The sequence below is a fragment of the Aspergillus viridinutans genome (assembly GCF_018404265.1).
Source record: "Aspergillus viridinutans IFM 47045 DNA, scaffold_2, whole genome shotgun sequence".
NCBI lineage: Eukaryota > Fungi > Ascomycota > Eurotiomycetes > Eurotiales > Aspergillaceae > Aspergillus > Aspergillus viridinutans.
Genome location: NW_025091218.1, coordinates 1,909,274 through 1,932,145, shown reverse-complemented (window position 1 = coordinate 1,932,145; position 22,872 = coordinate 1,909,274). Strand labels below are relative to the sequence as shown.

General features: G+C 38.6%; 4 protein-coding genes across 4 annotated transcripts; 1 reads left to right on the top strand and 3 right to left on the bottom strand.

Annotated features, from left to right (window-relative positions):
- Positions 1-445: 445 nt before the first annotated feature.
- Aspvir_004205 (uncharacterized protein) lies at positions 446-3,781 on the top strand (the record flags this gene model as incomplete). Its single annotated transcript, XM_043267436.1, has 8 exons — positions 446-497; positions 563-813; positions 903-1,556; positions 1,951-2,069; positions 2,140-2,222; positions 2,290-2,644; positions 2,704-2,932; positions 2,990-3,781. The coding sequence occupies 8 exons, from the start codon at positions 446-448 to the stop codon at positions 3,779-3,781; spliced, it is 2,535 nt and encodes an 844-aa protein (XP_043123371.1).
- Positions 3,782-4,637: 856 nt separating this feature from the next.
- Aspvir_004204 (Bax inhibitor-1 family protein) lies at positions 4,638-5,574 on the bottom strand (the record flags this gene model as incomplete). The annotated part of the gene is made up of 3 exons (XM_043267435.1): positions 4,638-5,232; positions 5,299-5,369; positions 5,428-5,574. 3 exons carry the CDS (start codon positions 5,572-5,574, stop codon positions 4,638-4,640), a joined length of 813 nt encoding a protein of 270 aa, XP_043123370.1.
- Positions 5,575-5,955: 381 nt separating this feature from the next.
- On the bottom strand, positions 5,956-9,304 carry Aspvir_004203 (SPX and EXS domain-containing protein; the record flags this gene model as incomplete). The annotated part of the gene is made up of 6 exons (XM_043267434.1): positions 5,956-6,936; positions 6,987-7,076; positions 7,124-7,297; positions 7,347-7,490; positions 7,556-9,094; positions 9,173-9,304. 6 exons carry the CDS (start codon positions 9,302-9,304, stop codon positions 5,956-5,958), a joined length of 3,060 nt encoding a protein of 1,019 aa, XP_043123369.1.
- Positions 9,305-10,718: 1,414 nt separating this feature from the next.
- On the bottom strand, positions 10,719-11,314 carry Aspvir_004202 (DUF3759 domain-containing protein; the record flags this gene model as incomplete). The annotated part of the gene is made up of 3 exons (XM_043267433.1): positions 10,719-10,963; positions 11,025-11,156; positions 11,299-11,314. The coding sequence occupies 3 exons, from the start codon at positions 11,312-11,314 to the stop codon at positions 10,719-10,721; spliced, it is 393 nt and encodes a 130-aa protein (XP_043123368.1).
- Positions 11,315-22,872: the final 11,558 nt, after the last annotated feature.

Here is a 22,872-nt window from a genome sequence, read left to right as displayed (position 1 = left end):
CGGGGTACCGTAAATGGCAGGCGGCACGCTTTCCTAATGAGGCAAGTACCCGCTCTGAGTTCGGAGTATGGGCAAAGCGACATGATCATCAGAACATGCTCGTCGGCTTTCAACTCAAGGCAAATGGATACGATCTACATCTAAATATGCCATAGAAGAAACGGATAGTCATGCCGCAAACTTGGATCTAAAGTAATCTTCTTGTAGAAGTAGAGCATCATTACCTGGATTCAAGTCGGCATCCTTCCGGGTTGGAGCAGTCACCCTCGGGCCAATTCAACCCCGCGCATCCCCTCAATACCCCATTCAAGGTGGTACGACGACGAGAAACCAGCAGGATGCTTCGATGGGGGGCTTGGATTGCTATGACATTTAAGCCTGGGCCTGTCAACCTTGGGAAGACAGTCCTCTCCTCAACCAAACTCCATCCTGAGCCTTCAACAACATGGCTTTTTCCGTCAAAGGAAAATCTGCCATTGTAACAGGTGCAAGTTCAGGTACGTAAGACATTTCAGCCATCTCAGACCCTCGCTACATGTATGTATGGCTAAACCCCTGATAGGCATCAACTTATGTTTCGCCAAACTCCTGCTTGAGAATGGGTGCAACGTCCTAATCGCAGACTTGGCCCTTCGACCTGAGGCGCAGGTGGTGGTTAGCAATTACTCTGGTCAGTCAAATACACCCAATCGAGCCGTCTTCCAGAAAACAGATGTCGTCGACTGGGAGCAGCTAGAGAGAATGTTTGAGGTTGCGGTGAAAGAGTTTGGTGATGTCGACATTGTATGTCCAGGTGCTGGGATCTACGAACCGGTATGTCGTGCAGGCCTGGTCTTACCTGATGCGAACAAGTTATCAGGTTCATGATTTATATTTTGGAGCCCTTTGTTGATGGCTTGCAGCACTGGTCCAATTTCTGGCGACCTCCCGGGACTCCAGAAAGCCGTGATCCACGAGATGGAGGTCGATACGCGTTGCTGGACATCAACCTGACACATCCGATCCGCACGACTCAGTTGGCTATATCTCACTTTCTGCGCAATCAAAGTAGCAAAAGACCGAAGCATATCATCCATATTTCCAGTATCGCGGGGCAGAGCCCAACACTGGCCGCGCCAATATATGTAGCTACGAAACATGCCATCAATGGCCTGGTGAGATCGTTGGCCAAGCTTGACAGCAAATTTGGCATCCGTGTGACTGCTGTTGCACCGGGGGTTATCAAAACACCTCTGTGGACGGATCATCCAGAAAAGCTGAAGATGGTCGACGATAAAGCCGACGAATGGGTAACTCCAGAAGAGGTGGCTGCAGTGATGCTGGCTCTCGTTCAGCAGGACACTGTCAGCGAGGTTATTGGCGACAGATCAGGCCAAGGCACTCAATTCCCCGTGCAAGGGGGGACCATCTTAGAAGTCTCCAAGAGCGTTCGCGCTGTCAGTCCATTCAATGACCCTGGACCAGGAGGACGACCGGGAAACACTGTGTCGGATATGAACAAGGTAGAGGATGAGGTATATGATCTGCTTTCGGGGGAAGGATGGGGAGCGTCAAAGGTAAAGCTCTAGCTTTATTTCATAATGGCTTCAGTGGGGAATATGACAAACACTTTGATAGTTGACAATATACGGTATGGAGATGCTGTGTAGATCCGCGGAGTAGATAACCGTGAGATAAGCGGATGATAAGTCAGCCACGCTAAACCCAGATGGGTCGGAATTGTCCTCCGCTTTTTGTCGCAAGTCTGGCTGGGCCTCGCACCATCTCATCTCCAGTCATCATCCCCGGCCTCCCCGATGTAGCCCCTTCAAGTTGAACTTCTTGCTTTCAGATCTTTCACTCGTTTACTTTTCCCTTGGGACTTCTATTTCCTCTCTGCTGGCCTGAGTTGGTGTTATGTTGGACAACCCCCATCGCACCTTCATTTGGTGATAACAACTTTCGGAACAGCCCTCGTGCCCACTACCCTTATCAGTTAGAGAATCATCCGCCACCTCACCACAGATGATGGGAGAGGATGCTGTAGTCGGGGTCGGCCCCGGCGATGGACTCCGGAATTCATCGCGACGGTATTGTTAATCTGATACCGCTCTATATGTTACGCGAATCTCTTGCTAATCAAGTGGCAATCATGCTTAGACGTGGAGCACGGGGAAAACGAGCGTCCGGGTTTCAAGGTGATGCCAGTTGGATCAGCTGCGTGATCAACCTTGTCAATACGAGTGAGTTATACTGATTGTGACATCAGCTCCATATATTCTCAGAGCTGATATAATCGTGACTCAACAGTCATCGGTGCCGGCGTTCTGGCGATGCCGCTCGCCATCTCTCGAATGGGAATCGTTCTCGGTATCTGCGTCATTCTTTGGTCCGGAATCACCGCTGGACTCGGTCTTTACCTTCAGGCTCGATGCGCACAGTACCTCGATCGAGGCAGGTCGTCTTTCTTCGCCCTATCGCAGCTCACATATCCCAATGCGGCCGTTGTTTTCGACGCTGCTATCGCGATCAAATGTTTTGGAGTTGGGGTCAGTTACCTCATCATCATTGGTGACTTGATGCCAGGTGTGGTACAGGGCTTCGTTGGTAGCACTCCAGCATATGACTTCTTGGTGGACCGGCATTTCTGGGTTACTGCTTTCATGTTCGTTGTCCAGCAACTCTCAAAAATTGAGCTGGACCCGTGCTGACGACTCATCTCAGGTTGATTGTCATTCCTCTCTCTTATCTCCGACGTCTGGACTCACTGAAGTATACGAGTATCGCCGCTCTGGTGTCAATGGGCTACTTGGTCATACTGGTTGTCTATCATTTTGTAAAGGGAGACACAATGGACGATCGGGGCCCTGTCCGTGTGATTCATTGGGCTGGTCCCATCCCAGCTCTCAGTAGTCTTCCGGTCATCGTCTTTGCGTTCACGTGTCATCAGAATGTAGGCCGCCTGCGCGACATTTTGACTCCTGACATATCATGCTGACGCTGGAAGCAGATGTTCTCTATATTGAACGAAATTAGCAACAACAGTCACTTCCGGGTGACCGGCGTTGTTCTAGCCAGTATCGGAAGCTCCGCAGCCACCTACATTCTCGTGGCTATCACAGGCTATCTCTCTTTCGGAGACAACGTCGGGGGTAACATTGTGAGCATGTACCCACCAGGTGTCTGGGCGACCATTGGACGTGCCGCTATCGTCATGCTTGTTATGTTTTCATACCCGCTTCAATGCCACCCGTGTCGAGCGTCTATTGACGCAGTGCTTCGCTGGAGACCTAAGCCTGCTGCTGGAAGCGAGAGCTCGCCTCACCGTCACCCTCTGCTCGGGCCAAGGGGCCACCGAGCTCCCGAGCCCATGAGTGATCTGCGGTTCTCGATCATTACGACGACTATTCTTATTCTAAGCTATATCGTGGCGATGACCGTCTCCTCGCTTGAAGCGGTATTGGCGTACGTTGGTAGCACCGGAAGTACTAGCATCAGCTTCATCCTTCCGGGCCTTTTCTACTATAAAATTTCGTCTCCTGACTCGCCAACCCATCAGCGACTCATGAAAGAAGATGACGAAGCAGTTGAGAACATTCTCTCCGACGACGACAATGCCGACGAAAACGATATCGAGGGCGGCCAGAACCTACCACTTACCGACAGCGCAATTCTCCGACTCACCAACCGACACTGGCGCCGAGGCTTGCTGCGAAAGCTGAGTTTAGCGCTCGTGGTATACGGCGTCCTTGTCATGATCGTTTGTTTGATTGTGAATACATTCTTCATCGCTTCGCACTGAAATTGCCATGTCACTATGATAAAAAATGGGCGCCTGTCATCGTCTCCCTGTTATGATAAACTTGGTTCGAATCATTCCTTTACTTTTTCTCCAACTTTTGACTTCATCATTCTCTCGCAGCGGGCGTGTTTGGACAACCTTCCGTCCTTTCATAGTGTGACTTGGCCTGTAACCCCTTCCTTTCTATATTATCTACTTATTTACTACCTATTTACTTGCTTGAAACTTTGTCGCGGCGATACCATCCATAGGCGTTGGAAGGTCAGTTTGGATCGGCCTAGCTGATACGTTTACATTTTCCGTTAAAGGTCCTTATCTTACTACTATGTTTAACTTCTACTCTGATAGATATCGGGTTCATTCCTTTGAGTCGTGAAATCAAACCCTTTTCTTGATCAGGCGAATGGCGTTTGCTTTGATAGTATGATGGCAATTTATTTGGACTACTTGCTGAGTGGTAGGCCTACATCCCACATATCTGTTCACAAATCATTGCTTGATATTCTGAATATAAGCTACTATTCTCGATGGTACTGGTCAGAGAAGTAAAAATTGCCCGGTTCCTGTTATGATAGAGATTCGATCATTAAAGCCCCGACTGTAGCAAAGGAGCAGGAAAGCAGAGTGCAAGGGGGAACGCTCATTAATAGAATACGGGATAAATCATGGTCGAGGGGAGCGAGTGTAAAAATAGTTGAGGGTTGGTAGTTAGCCTTGGAACGTTGCAGATTAAAGCGCCATAGTGCTGTCATCTTGAATTCGTTATTGCTAGATCGCTGGCGAGATTGAGGATAGAGTGTGCTTTGACCATCTTTAAATTCGACCGGTGGCCACCGCGTATCCATATCGAAATTACTTACTGACTATTCTGGTTGTTCAAAATCCGCAGAATCGCCAGGAACAGGTTCAGGATGTCCAGGTAAAGCGAGATCGCAGCGGCAATCTCCTCCTCAACATGGTAATGGCGCATAACCAGCTGAGTATCAACGAGAATATAAGCCGAGAAGACCAATGCCGCCAGACCACCGTAGATCAGCTCGGCGGTGCTATTGCGCGGGAAGAACGCCGCCATGAACCCGAAGAGAATCAGGAACCACAGGGCCCCGAAGAGGTAGGGCATCCAGTTCGTGAAGTCGTATTTGGTCTGGCAGGCGAACAGGGTGAGCGCGACGAAGATGCCCAGGGTGAGGATGAGCGCTTGGATGACGATGCGGGCGTCATAGAAGGAGGTCACGACGCTGATGGAGTAGGCTTCTAGCAGGGTGAAGCCGGAGAGGAAGAGGAGGTTGGCGGGGTAGCTTTTGCGCTTCCAGTAAGTGACGAGCATGAAGCCGAGGGCGCCGAAGACGGAGACCATCATGAGCCAGAAGTTGGACTGGATCCAGAGGCGGTAGCTGTTGCTGAAGAAAGAGATCGAACTCATGATTGTTGTGAGGAGGAGCTGGATGGTCCTGATCGCGGAGATTATTGTTAGTTGCCAGGCGCTGTATGTATAGCTTGCGAGGGGAGCTGCTTACAGGATCGCGTAGACCTTGCGGATGAACTGCATACGGATGGGCAGGGTGCCCTCCGCAACGGTGCCGCCAAACTATGGATTACAATCAGTATTGTCATCTATCGATGAGTTCGGGTTGCGTTGCGCGTACCTTGAAGTCGTCGGGGACATTGTCGTCCTCACTGCGAGGCGCATCATGGCTCGCGGTTGCCTGATAAGAGGGCGGGGCCTGAGGGTAAGGTTGGTCCTCGAAGGAGTCCCTTTGAGGAGCTGGTTCGTATCTGGCGTTGGCAGCCATTTTGCTGCAGTTTCGAGGCTGAAGGATTCTCTGTGTGCAGAAAGATGGCTGAAAACGATGAGTCCTCTAATGGACGATGATGGCAAGGCGACAGATAGGCTCGATATGATGCGGCTGGGGGGAGCTTCCAGAGCATGTGACGTCTTCCATCACGTGGTGCCGCCGCAGCATAGAACGAAGTCGAACAAGTCGTCGAACATGAAAGAAACGAAGAATTACAAAAGAAGGCCATCGTACTCGTATTGTCAGTGATTGTATTATCTATCTTCTATAGTCGTAAATCATGGCATAAACAAATCAGTAAGTCATTAATCAAAATGCTCCCGTTAAGACGCCAAATATGTGCAAGAAATCGGTTCATAGAACTCTCCCAATAGTCCATTACTTGGGTGTTCTTCGAGCGTTTGCATCCGACAAGCGTTCCGACCCAGCTTCATCTGTGTCGGTATCTTGTCTAGGGTCAACCGGATCATCTTCCTCTTCGTCACTTGTGTCGTCGGTAGTTATCGGGCCGTGGGTTGCAGAAGCCCCAGGCAGTTGGTCTGGACGCTTCCTCCGCTCGAAGTCTTGAGCATGAGCAGCTGCCATGAGCGAACCAACGCGAGAAAGGCCACGCGGACGACTAGCCAGCCCTGGTGTAAGTGGCGTTCCCTGTTCAATGTCTGCAGGAGCGGACAGAGGTGTGGTCGTGTGTTGGTCCTGAAGCTGCAGATCCTCTCCCGGACGATCTACTTCGACCTCGGGAGAAGCCACTTCGTAAGGCAAAGGGACATCCCTTGAAGCTCGGAAAAGAAGCACATTGGTACAGTGTTCATTTTCCACACGGAATATCGTCCAGATGCCCCTTCGAAAGATCTCAGACAGGGCGACCATAAAACTCAGTAAAGCTGAGTGTTGCATATCCCTGGCAAAAATAGCATAGTAAATCCAGTTGAAACGTATGATGACATCGGCGACCATCGCGGCGTAGTAGACCCAAGCCTTTCGGAATGCCAAAACTTCGCGCAACAGTGGATGTTTGGCATAAGGATTCCCCAAACTCCAGTCCATAATCAAGTCCCAAACCGAGGTATAGACGGCGTTGAGCAAGGCAAAAGTGACAAAGGGAGCCTGGAACCGCGTCATCTTCTCGATACGGTACATGCTCAACGTGGTGTAATAAAGGACTCCGAACATGTATTTGCCAAAATTCACGAGATGTGGAAATACGTTCTTAGTATCCGTGTAACGACGGAGGCATTGCAATGCTCTCCAAATCGATGGTAAGCACTGGAAGAATCCTAGGAGCCGGGAGTGAGATGAATTGCATTGCGGAGCATTGTTCCAGTGATGTGCGTAAAGACAGAAGAATAACTCGATGTTCTTTCAAACATTAGCAAACTATCTTTCAAGATGCATTGGATAGAACTCACCCCCATAGCGTATGTTTGCGAGCAATACATATCGCCGAGGAAGAAATCGCGAAACTCGACAGGGTATAAACCAGCAAGCATAAGACGCCACTATTATTGTCAGCTGAATCTCTTTGAAATAATGCAGGGGCACTTACGTTCGAATATGCCCACCATTTTCGACTTCTGTGGTATAACACACGGGCAGGCAGGAACAAGATAATCATTGTGAGGCCGACCAGCACAACAGGCCAATAGACATACATGGAATTTATGGTGAGGAAATTAAGCCACATAAACAAGCCTAGCATGAACATGAAGAAGCAAGGTAGCTGTCAAGAGTTAGATCAAATCTGAGACACATGAGGCAAGGGATCGTACCTCGGACAATTGACGCCAATCAAGAGCATGCCGCGTATCATATTCAAAGACAAAAACGTAATTTATCTTGGTCTTAGTCCAGATCATGCAGTCGAAGCAGAAGAGTAGGAAGTGACAGACAATAAGAAAGTAACCGCCATATATCTGCTAGAGTCAGTTATGGAGTTATATGTGACAGCATTGCCATCTTCTCCCGAGGCGACACTGACCTGAAGTAAATAGCTGGTTTGGACCTGTACACTAGGGTCCGATTGCTCAAGGTGCCGACTAGCGTAGATTAACGACTGGATGCCGAACAAGACACCGGCCATTGAAAGAAGTCCGGCACGGAACGTGTTTGGAGAATAGTCGCCCGACTTGTTAATCGTATGGCGAAGTTTGGAGATAGTGATTTTGCGATTCCCACGCTCGAGATAGCGAGCATATAGGTCTTCGGTAGCAGCCATCAAGTTCTCTACGACCTCACTTTGCACGAACCACGCTTTGTTGACTCTCTCTGACATGTACCTCATCGTAGGGCGTGCATTGACCAGCTTGTCATATTTCTTGTTGATCTTCCGGAAGGCCGTGCGATTAAGGTAGGCATACGCCTTCAACAGCTCAAGTCCACGATAAAACTCTTGGAGTGCATATTTCAGCTTCCGTTTCGCAGCCCGATAAGTAACATCATCGTTCTGTGAGTCCTCTGGTCGGCGCATGAAGTCTCTACGACCCGAAACCGCCTCAGGATTCTGCGCTTGAATCGCGGCCGGCGGGTTCATCTTCGCCAGCGCTTTGGAATTCTTCCCAATGCGACCACGCCCCAGCAATGTCTCCTTCAGATGAAAGGCGTTGAGAGCATTCAATGTGCTGAATCCGTTCGACTGATGCTCCTCATCTTTGTTGAATTTTGACTTGACGCCCAAAATCTCTTGTATCCGCCTATCTCGCATGATATGCAGCTGTTGTCGGAGGACCTGTAAGCGCTGGGTGGCTTCATCCTCCTTCATCTGGTAGAAAGATTCGATCTTGGCCAACTCGCCATCCAGAAACGCAAAAAATTCATCCTCTCGTCGTTCGACCTCTGATAAGGGAGTGTCAGTCTGCGCGCGTTTCTCGGGCGGTTGTTCCCAGTCTGGCTGCGAGAAGACACGCTTGAGGATTTGAGACGTCCTCGTAGTGGAAGGCCCAGCCAAATTGTTTCTCAAGCTTCCCTTGCTCCCCGCGTGCTTTGCGGCAGGACTCTTACTGGCGGCATCCCGACACAAACTTCGATTGGTGTCACGCCGGGACATCACAGGTGACGGGGTCTTTGGTACACTTCGACGTATTGCTCCTTTTGGGGGCGAATAGGACATATCATCCTTTGGATCGAGTGCCGGGTCAGGGAGCTCTAGAGAGACCAAATCCGAAGCTAGGCCATGCTGTGGAGGTGACGCTATGATGCTGCCATAACTTCCCATGACCGCGGAGAATCGCGATCCCGGGACTCGCAAAGGCTGGCGTTCATCGCGTTGGCCAGGAGTCGACCTGGACGTCGTCGTCGCAAGGGCATCGCCCCGGATCGGGATTGACGGGCTGCGGAACGAGTTGGGAACTTCGAGTCTCCTGTTGTCTGAGATTTGACCTGACGAGGAGCGAAACGTGCCAGAGGGTGTGATAGTCTGATCCCCAGGTCCAATACCTGTACGTTTGAGAGAAGGATGCCGAGGACTTCGATTGGCCTTTTGAATGGCCCGAGAGATAGCTTTGACTTTTTTCTTGCCCGTCTACTCGCAGAAAGTTCGAATGTATCAGCACGAGATCATTGTGATTGATAGATGAAATCGATGACACAGATAACCTACCTTGTAATCCAGGTATTTAGCACGCCATTCAGGAACCAACTCCTGTTCTAACTCTCTGTTGATTAATTGTATGTTAGCTGTCCGCCTGCTGTGCGGGGGAATGGAGGGGATCACGAACTTGGCGAACTTCATCCTGGGGTGCAGACAGGATTGCGCATGATATTAAAAGACGGAATGAAGACAGGGGCCTGGATGTTCAAACTTGATTGGATCCCATTGGGAGCTTAGGGAGGATCTGCCGAAGGATGAAAAGGGCGTTCGTCTTCACCTAGTAGGCTGCAAGTGATATGGAGATATTACTTGCGGGCAGCGCGCTTTCGCTTCGTTCAATTACAATTGCCGGGGATAGTCTGTCTAGTCGGGGAGGGGAAAACAGCCATCACACCAGGAAAGGGAGTGACATATGAAATGTCCTAAATAATTGGAACAGAATCACGAGTGCGAGCAGTGCGCAAAAGCCCAAGAGACAAAGAATGAAGATCAGAGGAGCTAGAGGGAAAAAAAAAAAAAAAAGAAAATAGGTTGACAAAATCGCAAGAAAACTTCAAACCGGTTGAAAAAAATCGTCATCAGATTCTGGCCTGTTTGAAGCTGCCAAGAAGTAAGTAAGTAGATCCTAAGGCGGATAAGGTAGGCAAATACGGAGTAATGTTCCTCACACACAAGGAAACTGGAACAAGGGCATTCAATTGAGTCTAGCTACCTACTAGGTACTAGTGCTACCTTAGTATCTGGCAGGCTGGCAGCACTTTAAGCAGACAATAGAGAAAACACACGCTGGTTGGTCAATCACCTTAGACGGGCGCACGTGCAGCATGCGATGAGTTCATTTGTGCATCCACTGCGGCTTGCATTTGCATCAGTTTCAGATGATCCGGTTGGCTGGTCGATATTTACTACCTTGTTATTCGGAAGAAAAAGTCTATCTCTCGATTATCACTGCTTGATTGAAGTGATATCTAGAGGGCTCTATGGATCTATGCCCAGGATGTCCTCATCAGCGTGGTTTTGATCCGTTGGATCCGTTGGTCTTGCGCTTCAGGAACCAGGTCGGCAACCAATTAGAGGCACCCTTGTTTAATCACTGTAGACATGTGACTGCGTCATATGTGGTCCAGGCACTGCGGAATGGCATCAAGCGATTTGGATCAACTCATCAAAGTTTCAAGTCCACAAGCTGACAAAATGCGAATGCATTGTTGAAAGTAAACTCTGAAAACACTAGAGTAGAGTTGGGCTCTGAGTCTCGTGCAACTATCTAAATAAAGGTGATGTTCATGCATATCGCCTGACTGGGCGGACTCCTACATACCAGACAGATGTCTGCGCAACTCTGCCAAGACTGGTGGCGTCAATCAAGTACTTTCACTGTTGTTTTTCTTTCGGGTTGCGTCATGGAGCGACACTATCAATGTTCGTCATCTATGGAGGTGTGAGAGAAGCAACTTGATCACTTTCAACCATCATGCAGAGATATTCAATTCATGGCCATCATCACTGTCCTGAGCTAAGTACATGTTGTCTGACTATCCCTTACGGCACGCGTTTACCAACGGTCGACAGGGCGGTTGAAGCGCTCGTGAGGTGGGTAGCGACCCGGGTCGTACTCTGGAGCACCCTGTCGGTCGATGTAGTGCTCATCGTACATGCGTTCGGCATTCTCCTTAGCATGGCGACGAGCGCCTATCTTATCCGCCTCATCAAGTCCCTTTGTTTCGATGAGTTTATCGACCTCAGCACCGACAAACCCTGCCAGTGCCTCCTTGGCGAAAGCATGACTGACGGGCTTGCCTAGCAGTTTGAGACGTTATTAGTGCTTGCTAACACATTAAACAGAGTCTCGTATACTTACCCTCCCGACGCTGGTGGTCCTCCCAAGCCTTCATGCCGGCAAACGAGGAAGCTCCAGCAATGAGCTCATGAGACAGGCTGCTCTCGTGCTTGCGCTCGCCGTACACGTCACGTTGAGCCTCGTCGGATTGCTCTGGATAATCGTGTCATTAGTCTTCGAGCACGGCGAGTAAAAACGGAATGGAGGGTGAGAAGGGAATGGGGCCCATTCTTGATCCTAGCAGGAGGGCTTCCCAGAGTCATATTTAAGATTGAAGTGAAAAGGAACGACTTACCCCAGCCCCAAGCCATTTTGAATTGATTCGGTGAAATCAAGAAAGAGTTTAGGAATCTAAAGGTAGTTCAAAAGTGTTGCGATAGTTGTGTGATGGGATGGCCCTGATCTCAGATGGGGAGGCAGTCTGCTTAACTTATATCCCTGCGCATGGCGGGGTTATCATCTACCTCAGGGGAGTCAAATGGCCTCATGCCTGTTATACACCATTGTCTCAGCATCTTCTTTCGGAACTCCACTACCTAAGCCTTATGAGGTTGGTAGAGAGATCCGATGGGTCGTCTTGCGCCCCCTGTCCTTGAGAGTGGTGTAAGGGATATAGTATAATGATGGTAATGGTATGACAGCACCTCTCTATGCAGTAGTTATGCACTACTCCTCTCTCCCACCTTCCCATGGTGTTTTGGATTACGTGAATAATGGTGTATGCGCCACAGTGTCTATCCAAATTTCGGAGACTTGCAAGTTGCGGCGTGCGACTCGGAGTTGGAGGCGTCTGCATACGCCAGTGAGTGGAGTAATTGCTCCATGAGGATGACAGGAGCAGTTTCAGCTGGAAGAAGATTGCCTCAGATTTAGGTAGTAGCATTTGCTCTTTGTAACTGTATTATTATGAGCAACTACCGTCTATTTTGGAGCTGAACTTAAGAGGGAGAATGGCCGTCCCGCCGTCCCCTCTCTCCCATGGTACTGTTGAGGGTGAAGGGCAGAATGGTGATTATGTCAGCACCTGCTGGTCAGAGCTTATGACCATTTTGCCTACCTCCCTAAGAACTTCCTCTCTCTTTTGTATCTAACCTACTATAATCAATATCATCTGAATACCATCATAAATATCACTTTCTTTACTGTATGTTTTATTTTGGTGACCAGTGCCAGGCTGAATAGAATCTAGGTATTTTTAGCTATCATTCTTATGTTTAAGTAGCTATAGATCCTTAGTTATAACTAGTGTAATGGAGTACATCTGGACCTGGCCTTTTGCCTGGGTGGTATGATTATCTACTATTATCATAAGGCAATAAGGGTGGGTCCTGGCTTAATAATTACTTAATAATTAGCTATAATTTAGTCTTAAAATTACCTCTTTTAGTTTAGCTTCTTTCTTTAGTTTATAGCTATATTTACGCGCCTGCTTCCCCCTTCTTATAACTATATAAAATTTCTATATACTCTCCTACACTTCTATTTTAGTTATACTTATTATTTTTATATCTACTTTTATCTTTATCTCTCTTACTATAGCTATAAATATGTAACAGAGTACCTGTACATCTGGGCCTGACCTTTTGCCTGGGTGGCATGATCATTCATGTATATAACATCATCAATAGATCACTCATACATCATACCCTAAACATTATTAAAGACCTTATATAGCTATATAAGGAGGCCCCCTTATCTAATATTATTATAGAAGATAAGGATTAGTCTTATTCTAATATAATCTACCTTATATAATACTTTATTATACTAGTACTTTATTATATTATTACTAATTCTTACCTAGTTAATAGGCTATCTACCCTATAAGTAGATCCTTATAACTTCTAATCCTTCTTCTTTAACTACCTAAGTATTAGTTATAATAACTTCTAATTCTAAATTTTAAGTTATTATCTCTAATATTATATTATTAGAATAGTATAGCTCTGCTCTCTCTATATCTCTAGAATAAGGTTAATCTACTAAATAGGGGAATACTACCCTATTATAGGATTAGGCTTCTATAGAGAGAAGTAATAATAATATTTATAAGTAAGTTTATAAATATATAGTTAAGCTTAAATTAAAAGAGAAATAAATTAAAGAAAAAGAGAAAGTACTCTAAAAATAATTTAATAAAATAAAATAGTTATAGTATTACCTTAGTATCTTATCTTAGTTAGATAGTAAGTTTAAAATTAAATTTACTAAACTCTCTATATTTACTCTTTATACTAATTTATAAAAGTATAAAGAATAGATTAAGGACCTAAAGCTCTTATTTTATAGAGCTCTAAAGAAATATTCTTAAGATTAGTATAAAATTATTACTATATATACTTATATAGACTCTATTTATAGATAGTATTAGTATAAATATATTAAAGATATGCCACTATCTTACTACTAAAAAGCTAAGAATTTATAGTAAATCTTTATTAATTAGATCTAGAGTATACTATAGAATATAGCTATATTTAAAATAGATATAATAATTATATTAAGTAATACTTAATAGCACCCTAATAAGGATTCTAGGGAATTCTATATATATCTTAATTCTCTTAAAAGATATTTTCTTTATTAAGATAAGAAGACCTGTGTGAGAGCACTTATGGAATGCTCCCTATTAAATGGTAGGTAATATAGTAGTAGCAATGCCTTTATAGTAGAACTAATTACTAAGGTGCAAGCATCTCACACCTTAGTAGTTAATAATATCTCTATAGGTCACATGCTACATATATAATCCCTATAGTTTAGCTATATATAGGTTTACTATATCTAATAACTATCTCCCCTCTTTATATACTGCATCTCTATAGTAAGAGATAGTATTATAGTATCTTCTAACCTATATAAATTATATCTCCTTATTAGTCTATTTAGAATAGTTTTATTATTATTACTTAGCATTATTTATTAGTATAAGATAGTAATATTATTATTAATTAATATATTACTCCCTTAAGTAATATTTATTATATAGTAGTTTAATCTTATTATTATAAATATTCTAAATAGCTTTATATAGTACTTACTTAATAGTATAGGAGCTTCTTCTCTTTATAGATTTATAGATTCTCTTCTCCTTCTTCTCTTCTCTTATTAATAGCATGAAATCTTTTATTATATAAGTACTTTATCTTATTCTTTTTTATTATATATTCCTATTTAGCTTCCTTAATTATCTTTATAATTATATTATCTATATTATCTTATTTTATTTTATTTTGCCTTAGTTATTATAAGTAATTATAGTTATAGGTTCTCCTATTATAAGCTATTATAATCTATTTATATTAGTATAACTATATAGTTATTTAATTAAATATATATAGCTCTTAGTATAGAGATTACTTCTAATTATTATTTTATATCTTCTAATTCTATTACTCTTATTTCTCTATATTTAGAGTAAGTTATATTTATTTTTATTATATAGATTATAATATTTTATATTCTTTATCCCTATTTTACTAGTTCTCCTATAGTAGCTATAATAGATAATATATTTTCTTTATTTCCTCTTCTTTTTATTATATCTCTTTACTTTATATTATATATTTAATACTCCTTATAGTATCTTTTTATTATTTTTATTAGTTTAGAGCTTTTCTAGATATATTTTTCTTTATTTCCTTACTATATTTACTAGAATTTAGATAATTACTAACTCTATATATAAAAAATATCTTATACTTATACCTCTTATTATACCTCCTAGGATTATACCCTCTCTACTTATACTACTACTACTACTACTACTAATATTACTACTCCTACTTATAGTTATTAAGGCTATTCTACTAGTTATAGATATACTACCCCTTATACTAGTTATAGAGGTAGTATATTTTATAGCTAGTAGGGTAATATTCTTACTATTATTATACTACCTTCTTCTTCTCCTCTATTATTAGGCCCTAGCTACTACTACTATTATTATTTATAGTTATCTATATACTATATAATAAGTATACTTCCTACTTACTTAGATTACTTTCTAAGTAATAAAAAGTGTACCTATTATATAGGGCTATATTAGTTATACTAGTTAATATATTATTCTTTTAGTTCTTTTACTCTATATATCTTACTTACTCTACTTTTTTAAAGTTTCCTTATATAGCTCTACTATTAACTTATTATATTATAATACTCTCTAGTACTACTAGCTATGCCCCTACTATAAGTAAGGCTAATACTTTAGTAGCTATTATTAATATAGCCTAGGCCTTTAAGGTCTAGGTCTATACTAATAGTAGTCTACTCCTCTATAATATACCCCTAGTATCTATTCCTACTAGGCCCCTATCTCTAACCCTATTTTTTAAGATAGTATATAGCTCCCTAGCTCTTATCTCTAATAGGGTTTTTACTCCTACCCTAGCTTCTACTAGTTTTAATACTCCTATCCTAGCTCTAGCTAGTCCTAATACTACTATTATAACTCTAGCTACTTAGCTTAGTATACCTTTTAGTACTATTATAACTTTTATCTATTTATTTTATAGATAAGTCTATATCCTTCCTACTTTACTTATTCTAGTTAATTATATAGTAAGGTTTAAGACTGCTCCCTCTTTAGGGGTTAAGATATTATTATTTTTTATTTTTCTTTAGGCACTATATATATAGCCTTTAGGCTTAATATAATATATTCTCTCTATTAATTATATCTTTTCTCTTATAGATTTTATAAACTACTTATAGGCTTTAGTATCTTTAATATACTTATAGGATTCCTATATATTATGCTTATCTTCCTATCTATATTATTAGACTAGGTATTAATCTTTATTATATATTTTTTAGTATTTAAGGATAGTAGCTATCTCCTATTCTTTACTATCTTTAATAATTATAGGCCCTAGGTAAGATACTTACTTAGTATCTCTCTTATATAGTTTAAGTAAAGAGATATAGAATATATTATATATTCTTCCCTATAAATCTAGTAAGTATAGTCTATATACTTATTTTCCCTATTTTTTAATAATTTTAAATAGCCTAAGTATTCTACTTACTAGCTTCTAGTTTAGCCTAGGGATGATGATATTCTTTACTTATAGTATTATATAGTCTTTAATATTTAGTAATATTTTAGTATACTTCCTATTATACTACTTCTTTATCTACTCTTTTAATCTTATAAGTAGTATATATAACTTTATATAGTTCTTATTTAGCTCTACTACTCTATTAATTATAGCTAGTACCTTAGTATATTCTTCTAGAATTTAGATATTAATCTATAGGCTAGCCTCAAAGCCTATAAGTATATTTTATAGTAATATACCTAGTATACTATATATAGTATTATTATAGATAAACTATACTATTAGTAACTAACTAGCCTAGTTATCTTATATCTAGCTAATATATACTTATAGGTAGTACTCTAGTATCTAGTTTATATATTTAGTTTATCTATTAGTTTATAGATAGAATACTATTAATAGCCTTCTATATACTTCTAGATAGTAGTAGAGGGTAGACTAGAATATACTAATAAATAAGCTATCCCTATCTAATATAAGGTTTATTAGCATGCTAAATAGTAATATAACCTTCTTATAGAATATTTCTACTAGCTATATTGCATCAATGTCCTTTCTTATAGGGATATATAGTAAGTATTTAGTAAATAGGTTAATAATAACTAGTACTATATTATATACCTTCCCTTACTATTTTAAGGGTAGGAGGCCTGTAATAAAGTCTATACTTATCTACTATACTAGCTTTATAGGAGTAGGTAGTAGTTCTAGCTTACTATAAGACTTATACTAGTATACTATAATTCTCTAGTAGATATTATACTTATCTATATACCTCTTAATATCTTATACTAACTCACACTAGTAGTATCTATATTTAATATTTTCTAAGATATATCTATATTAATAATAGCCCCCCTATAGATTATTATAGTTTATTTTTATAATTTCCACGCGCAGTGCTATAGATTTTAGTATATAGATATAGTTTCTATATTATAGAAGTCTATCTATAACCTTCTATATTAAGAGACTTAGCTTATCTATATCTTTTATAGCTATGTCTAGTAGCTTCTACTATATAAATATATTAATATCTTAAATTATATATAGTAGGTCTACTATAGCTACTARGATTTCTATAGCATAGGCTATTTTAGAGATAAGTACCTTATATATATTACTCTATAGTACTAGGAGGTCTAGACCCCCTATATTACTAGTAGTATCTCTCTTATCTATTAGTGTATTCTATCTATAGGTAGTAGCTTTTATTTAGATATTTATAAGATACTCCTAGCTTATCTTTTACACCCCTCTAAGCTATGCCATGCATGCTCTTATTTTATTTTATAGAAGATAGTTATCTAGTTATAGAAGTCCTATATATAGCTTATTTTATAGTATAGGTAGCTATAGTAGGTCTATATTATTAATTTTAGCCTTATTAGCATAGTCTAGATAATAACTAGATATATTAGTAGGGTTGCTAATCCCTAGGCAGTATTTAATTAAGAAGTTAAATATAGATAAGTATTCTACCTATCTTATCTAATATAGATTTAGCTTCTTTATTATTATAAAATAGCATAAATTAGTATAGTTAGATAGTACTAGAATAGGGAACTTACTCTCTTCTAGATAGTGCCTCTATTACTTAAAGCATTCTATTATTACTAGTAATTTAGAATTATATATTTAGTAGTTCTTCTCTACTATAATAAGCTTCCTTAACTAAAATACTATTAGATACTATTCTACTCTAAATAGCTAAGTAAGCACTCTAGCTATTATCTATTTTAATATATCTATCTATAGATAGACCTATAATTCTAGGTTAAAGTACTATAGTACTAGTATAGTTATAAAGTATTACTTTAGCTCTTTAAATACTTCTAATACCTTCTATATTAGTATAAATTATATAGTTTTATTATCTTTCTTTATTAATTTAGACAGGGGTGCAGTAATCTTTAAGTATTTCTTAATAAATTAATAGTAGAAGTTTATAAACCCTAGGAAGATCTATATCTCCCTAATACTATATAGCATTAGCTATTCTATAATGGTTTTAACTTACTTAGGTTCCATGCATATATTATAGATTCTAACTATAAAGCTAAGGAAATCCACTTCTTTAATATAGATGTGAAAAAGAATAAGAATACCAGTGAGTTATATATATGTAAATAACAAAGGAAATTTACTAGTATAAAGGGGAATAGATAGCTTAGTAGAATATTAGAAAGAATAATATAAGATAAAATTAAATTGTTAATTCATTATTCAGATATAGACTATAGAGAGGATATTAAGGGTATATTTATAGGTAATCCCTCCTAGGCCTAGACTATTCTATATTTTAAATAATCTTRCTACTGACCTTATATTTGCCACTAACCTCATAGTGATCTAACTTATGATTTATAATTAGATCATATTATTATGATGATCCATGGTTAGTGGATCCATGGTTATATTCAAAGGTCAACCATGGTAGGGATCTACCATAGTAGTTTGACCCATGGATATGACTAGGGATTAACTATAGTATAACTCCTTTTCCAACACCCCCCCTTAAGCTAAATATGAGAGTATTTAGATTAGACTTTTAGTCTTCTAGTACAAAAAACCTTTTTATTAGGAAAAAGAGACTAGTATATAGACTAGTATTAAAACCTCTATAGGTGAAAATTATACTAGTTATATCAGCTTAGAATAAATAGTAATTCTTTTAATAAGGCTGATTTTATAAGGATAAAACCCTCTTGGGGGATAAAACCTTGTTATTTTATATCCTTACTAGGTCCTAGGCTAGCCATTTTCATATATGTTTTATGTAGCAGATTATTCTTATTTTTAGTAAGGAAATCAGCTAGCTGGTATTTTCTAGGAATATAGATAAGTTCTACTTTTCCTTCTTGAATAGCCTGTCTATTGTAGCGGAGAAAGATAGCGTTAGTTTTAGCTGATTACTCATGCCTATCTCAGGGCGTAACCCTTGAGGTAGATGACTGGGATGATAACAACATCATCACCAAAGGTGGAGGGATCTTCTTCCTACCATGTTGTTCTTTAGTGAAGATTGTGATTACTAATTAAGGAATGAATGAATTGCTTTCTATTATAATATCTCTTCTATCCAGTTGAACTTATGTCCAACCTGGACACAACCTGGCTCATGACTCCCAATTGCAATGAAGCTTGACCTACTCTTCGGAGTGCTATGCGATATCCCTCGTACACTATTAAAATGATATATTATTTTAATATGTTTAGATCTTTTATGAAATTCAGGATTTTCAGCTAGTTTTTTAGCTGAATCACTATCTACTAGGATCCTAGGGGTCCTAGTATTATACCCTAGTTTTAGGTGATTATTTAGATATTGGAACATGCTATTCAGATATATAGCCTCTTTTATAGCCTCTTTTAGGGCCATACCCTGTGAAAAAGAATAAGAATACCAGTGAGATATATATATGTAAATAATAAAGGAAATTTACTAGTATAAAGGGGAATAGATAGCTTAGTAGAATATTAGAAAGAATAATATAAGATAAAATTAAATTGTTAATTCATTATTCAGATATAGACTATAGAGAGGATATTAAGGGTATATTTATAGGTAATCCCTCCTAGGCCTAGACTATTCTATATTTTAAATAATCTTGCTACTGACCTTATATTTGCCACTGACCTCATAGTGATCTAACTTATGATTCATAATTAGATCATATTATTATGATGATCCATGGTTAGTGGATCCATGTGTTATGGCACACTTGCAGGCAGCTGTTATGAAGTAACTACAGTTAATAGGGAATAGTTAGATAAGGCTTATGAGGAAAGGTACTACAGCCTTAATATAAGATTAGGGAGTAGTTAAGTTATATAACTAAATAGTCTCTAATACTAAGGAATAATAATAGTCTATAAGGGACTATAATAATATAAGAGCACTGTAGACCTTAAATAAATAGTCTATAATAGGATCTTATAATAGCCTTAAGATATAGACTAGAATAGAGGGACTATATAAGGATACTTATTACTATTATATCTAGCACTCTTAGTTTAGTTCTTTATATTTAATATAAATATCTTACTTAAGTATAAGTTACTAGTCTAATTTATTAGCTACTCTCTTACTATTAAGTATATATACTTAATAGGCCTTATTTCTATCTCTACTATTATTATTCTTATATTATCTTAGATTATTCTTAACCCCTAAAAGATTATTATATTATTATACTTATAGGCTACCCAGATGGTAGGCCTTAGGCAAGTATTAGATATAATCTAGGGACTATATCACCCTATCTAAGTGGTTGACTAGCATAGAACAGCAGAGACAGATCCCAGAGTATAATAAATTAAACACTATATAGTATAAATTAATTAAAAGTTTAATTAACTCTTAATATTAAATATTATAGCTAGAAATGCACCGACCCCCACTAGCTTAAATATTAGTTAGGCAACACTATAACAGTAAATAACTATATAGTCCTAGATCATAGCTAAAGGCCTAATAGATATAGTTAAGCAGCTCTAAGAGCACATTTAATAATTAGAAGGTTAACTTACAGTTAAATCTATTAAGATTAGATTACCAGAGCCATTTAATGGATAGTAATCTAAGTTAAGGGTATTTCTCACTTAGTTAGATATATATATCTAGATGAATTAAGAGAAACTTACTAGTAAAGCAGATAAGGTCTTATTTATAATAACCTATCTAACTAGACCAGTGTTTAATTAGTTTAAACCCTTTATTAGGGATTACCAGGAACACACTATAGACTTATAGAATAATAAAACCAAGGAAATATTCACTAGTTACCATATATTTAAGAAATAATTAGAATAAACCTTTAGTAATATTAATAAAGAAAGAAATGCTGAACAATAGCTATAGTAATTAAAATAGATAGGATCTATTAGGGATTATATGTTAAAATTCTAATAGATTATATCCTACTTAAACTAGGACAAAGATATAAACATTACATGATTTAAAGAAGGGCTGAAGCTGGAGATCTAGGAGAAGTTAATCTAGATAGAATAACTAGATACCCTTAGTAAAATAATTAAATAAGTAGTTAAGATTAATAATAAGCTATAAGACTTCCATATATATAGATAAGAGTAAAGTAACTGGAATAGCTTTAGTAATAGGTATACTATAAACTATCAACTAAATAATAGAAGGCTAGCTTAACTATAGAGCTAGGGATATATAGATCCTTATAGGCTATAACTAATAAAGTTAGATATAACTTAATAGATAGCACTCTCTAATAAGGAGAGAGAACAATAATAAAAAGAGAAACTATATTTTTAGTATAGGAAGCTAGGATATATATTAAATGCCTGTAGATAATAACCCTAGAAGGGTAAGCAGAGTAGAAAGAAATAGTTATATATAACTAAGGAACTCAGTACTATGAAAGGCAGAGATAGTTATAACACTACTAGAATTATCACTAGGAAGGTAGATAAATAGCTTAAGAAACTATATTAGGAGTATACTAGTTTAAGTAATAAAGAAATCTAAGAAGAACTTAAAAAGGAAGAATTTATAAGTTATAAAGATATAAATAATAATTAGTCTACTATAGACTCTAATATTCTCACAGCCACTAATCAGGATTTACTAACTAGCAACTACAGCTATACTAAATAGCAGGATGCCATTAACCACTGGATAACACTAGATAGTAAAGATAATCAGAATATTAGTTTTAATAAAGAAAAGACTAACTAGGAAAAGCTAGATTAAGAGGATTTTCCTATAATAGATTAGGCTATAATTAACCAACCTATTAATCTACTTAATAAAGAGTATAGAACTTAGTAGGTGAGCCTTAATCCTAATAAGGAGCAGCTCTATAAGATTCCTAAGACATCCTATAAATAATCCCTATAAAATAATAATAAGGCAGACTAGTATACTGCATAGCTATAATAGATAGATAGATAATAGTTAGCTGAATTAGAAGCACACTAACTAAATAAATAAATCCTTAAAAAGATTAAATAAGGAGTGAAAGAATGTATATATCAGAATCTAGAATATTAGACCTAGGTTAAATCTTAGGAATAATATATAACTTACTATACTTAATATTTTATATATTATTAAAGGTGTAGAAGGTGGAATAAAGAACTTTACTAAGGACTTTAGGAAGTTTTATAGAAGAAACTACTAAGACTAATTTATAGCTTATATAACTATAACTAGTGCCTATATAAATACTTCTAAGATTATCTAGAATATAGTAAAGTAATATAGATTACTTACTATAGTAATAATTATAGCATCCACCATAATAATAAGTATATAGCAAGATTTTAGCTAGAAATACTAGAGATTATAAAATAGAATGATACTTATCCTTATTAGAAGCTTAAATACTTATATAAAGGATACAGGAAGCATCTAGAATATAATATTATATACTAGATAGTATACTTTAAGGAGTAATGCATCATGCATTATAAAGGAAAGCTAGAGGGAGGATATTTTCCTATACTACTATAAAATATCAGGGCACTATAATAGGAAACCTAATACCTCATAGTAATAGAGGTATAATATAGTAAGTATCTAAAGTTAGATATATAAATATTTAGCTAGCCCACAGGAGTAATAGTTAACTTAGGGGTGATAGGTAATTAATTATATATACCTAGAATTTATAAAGAAGCTAGGACTTCTAGGGAAGATAAAGATAGTACCTAAACTAATTATAGATCTAAATAGAGAGAATTTAGAAACTCTTATAATTATAACTAAATTAGGACTAGTTCTAATAGTTATATTAGGACACTTTGAATAACTAAACTTTAATATTATA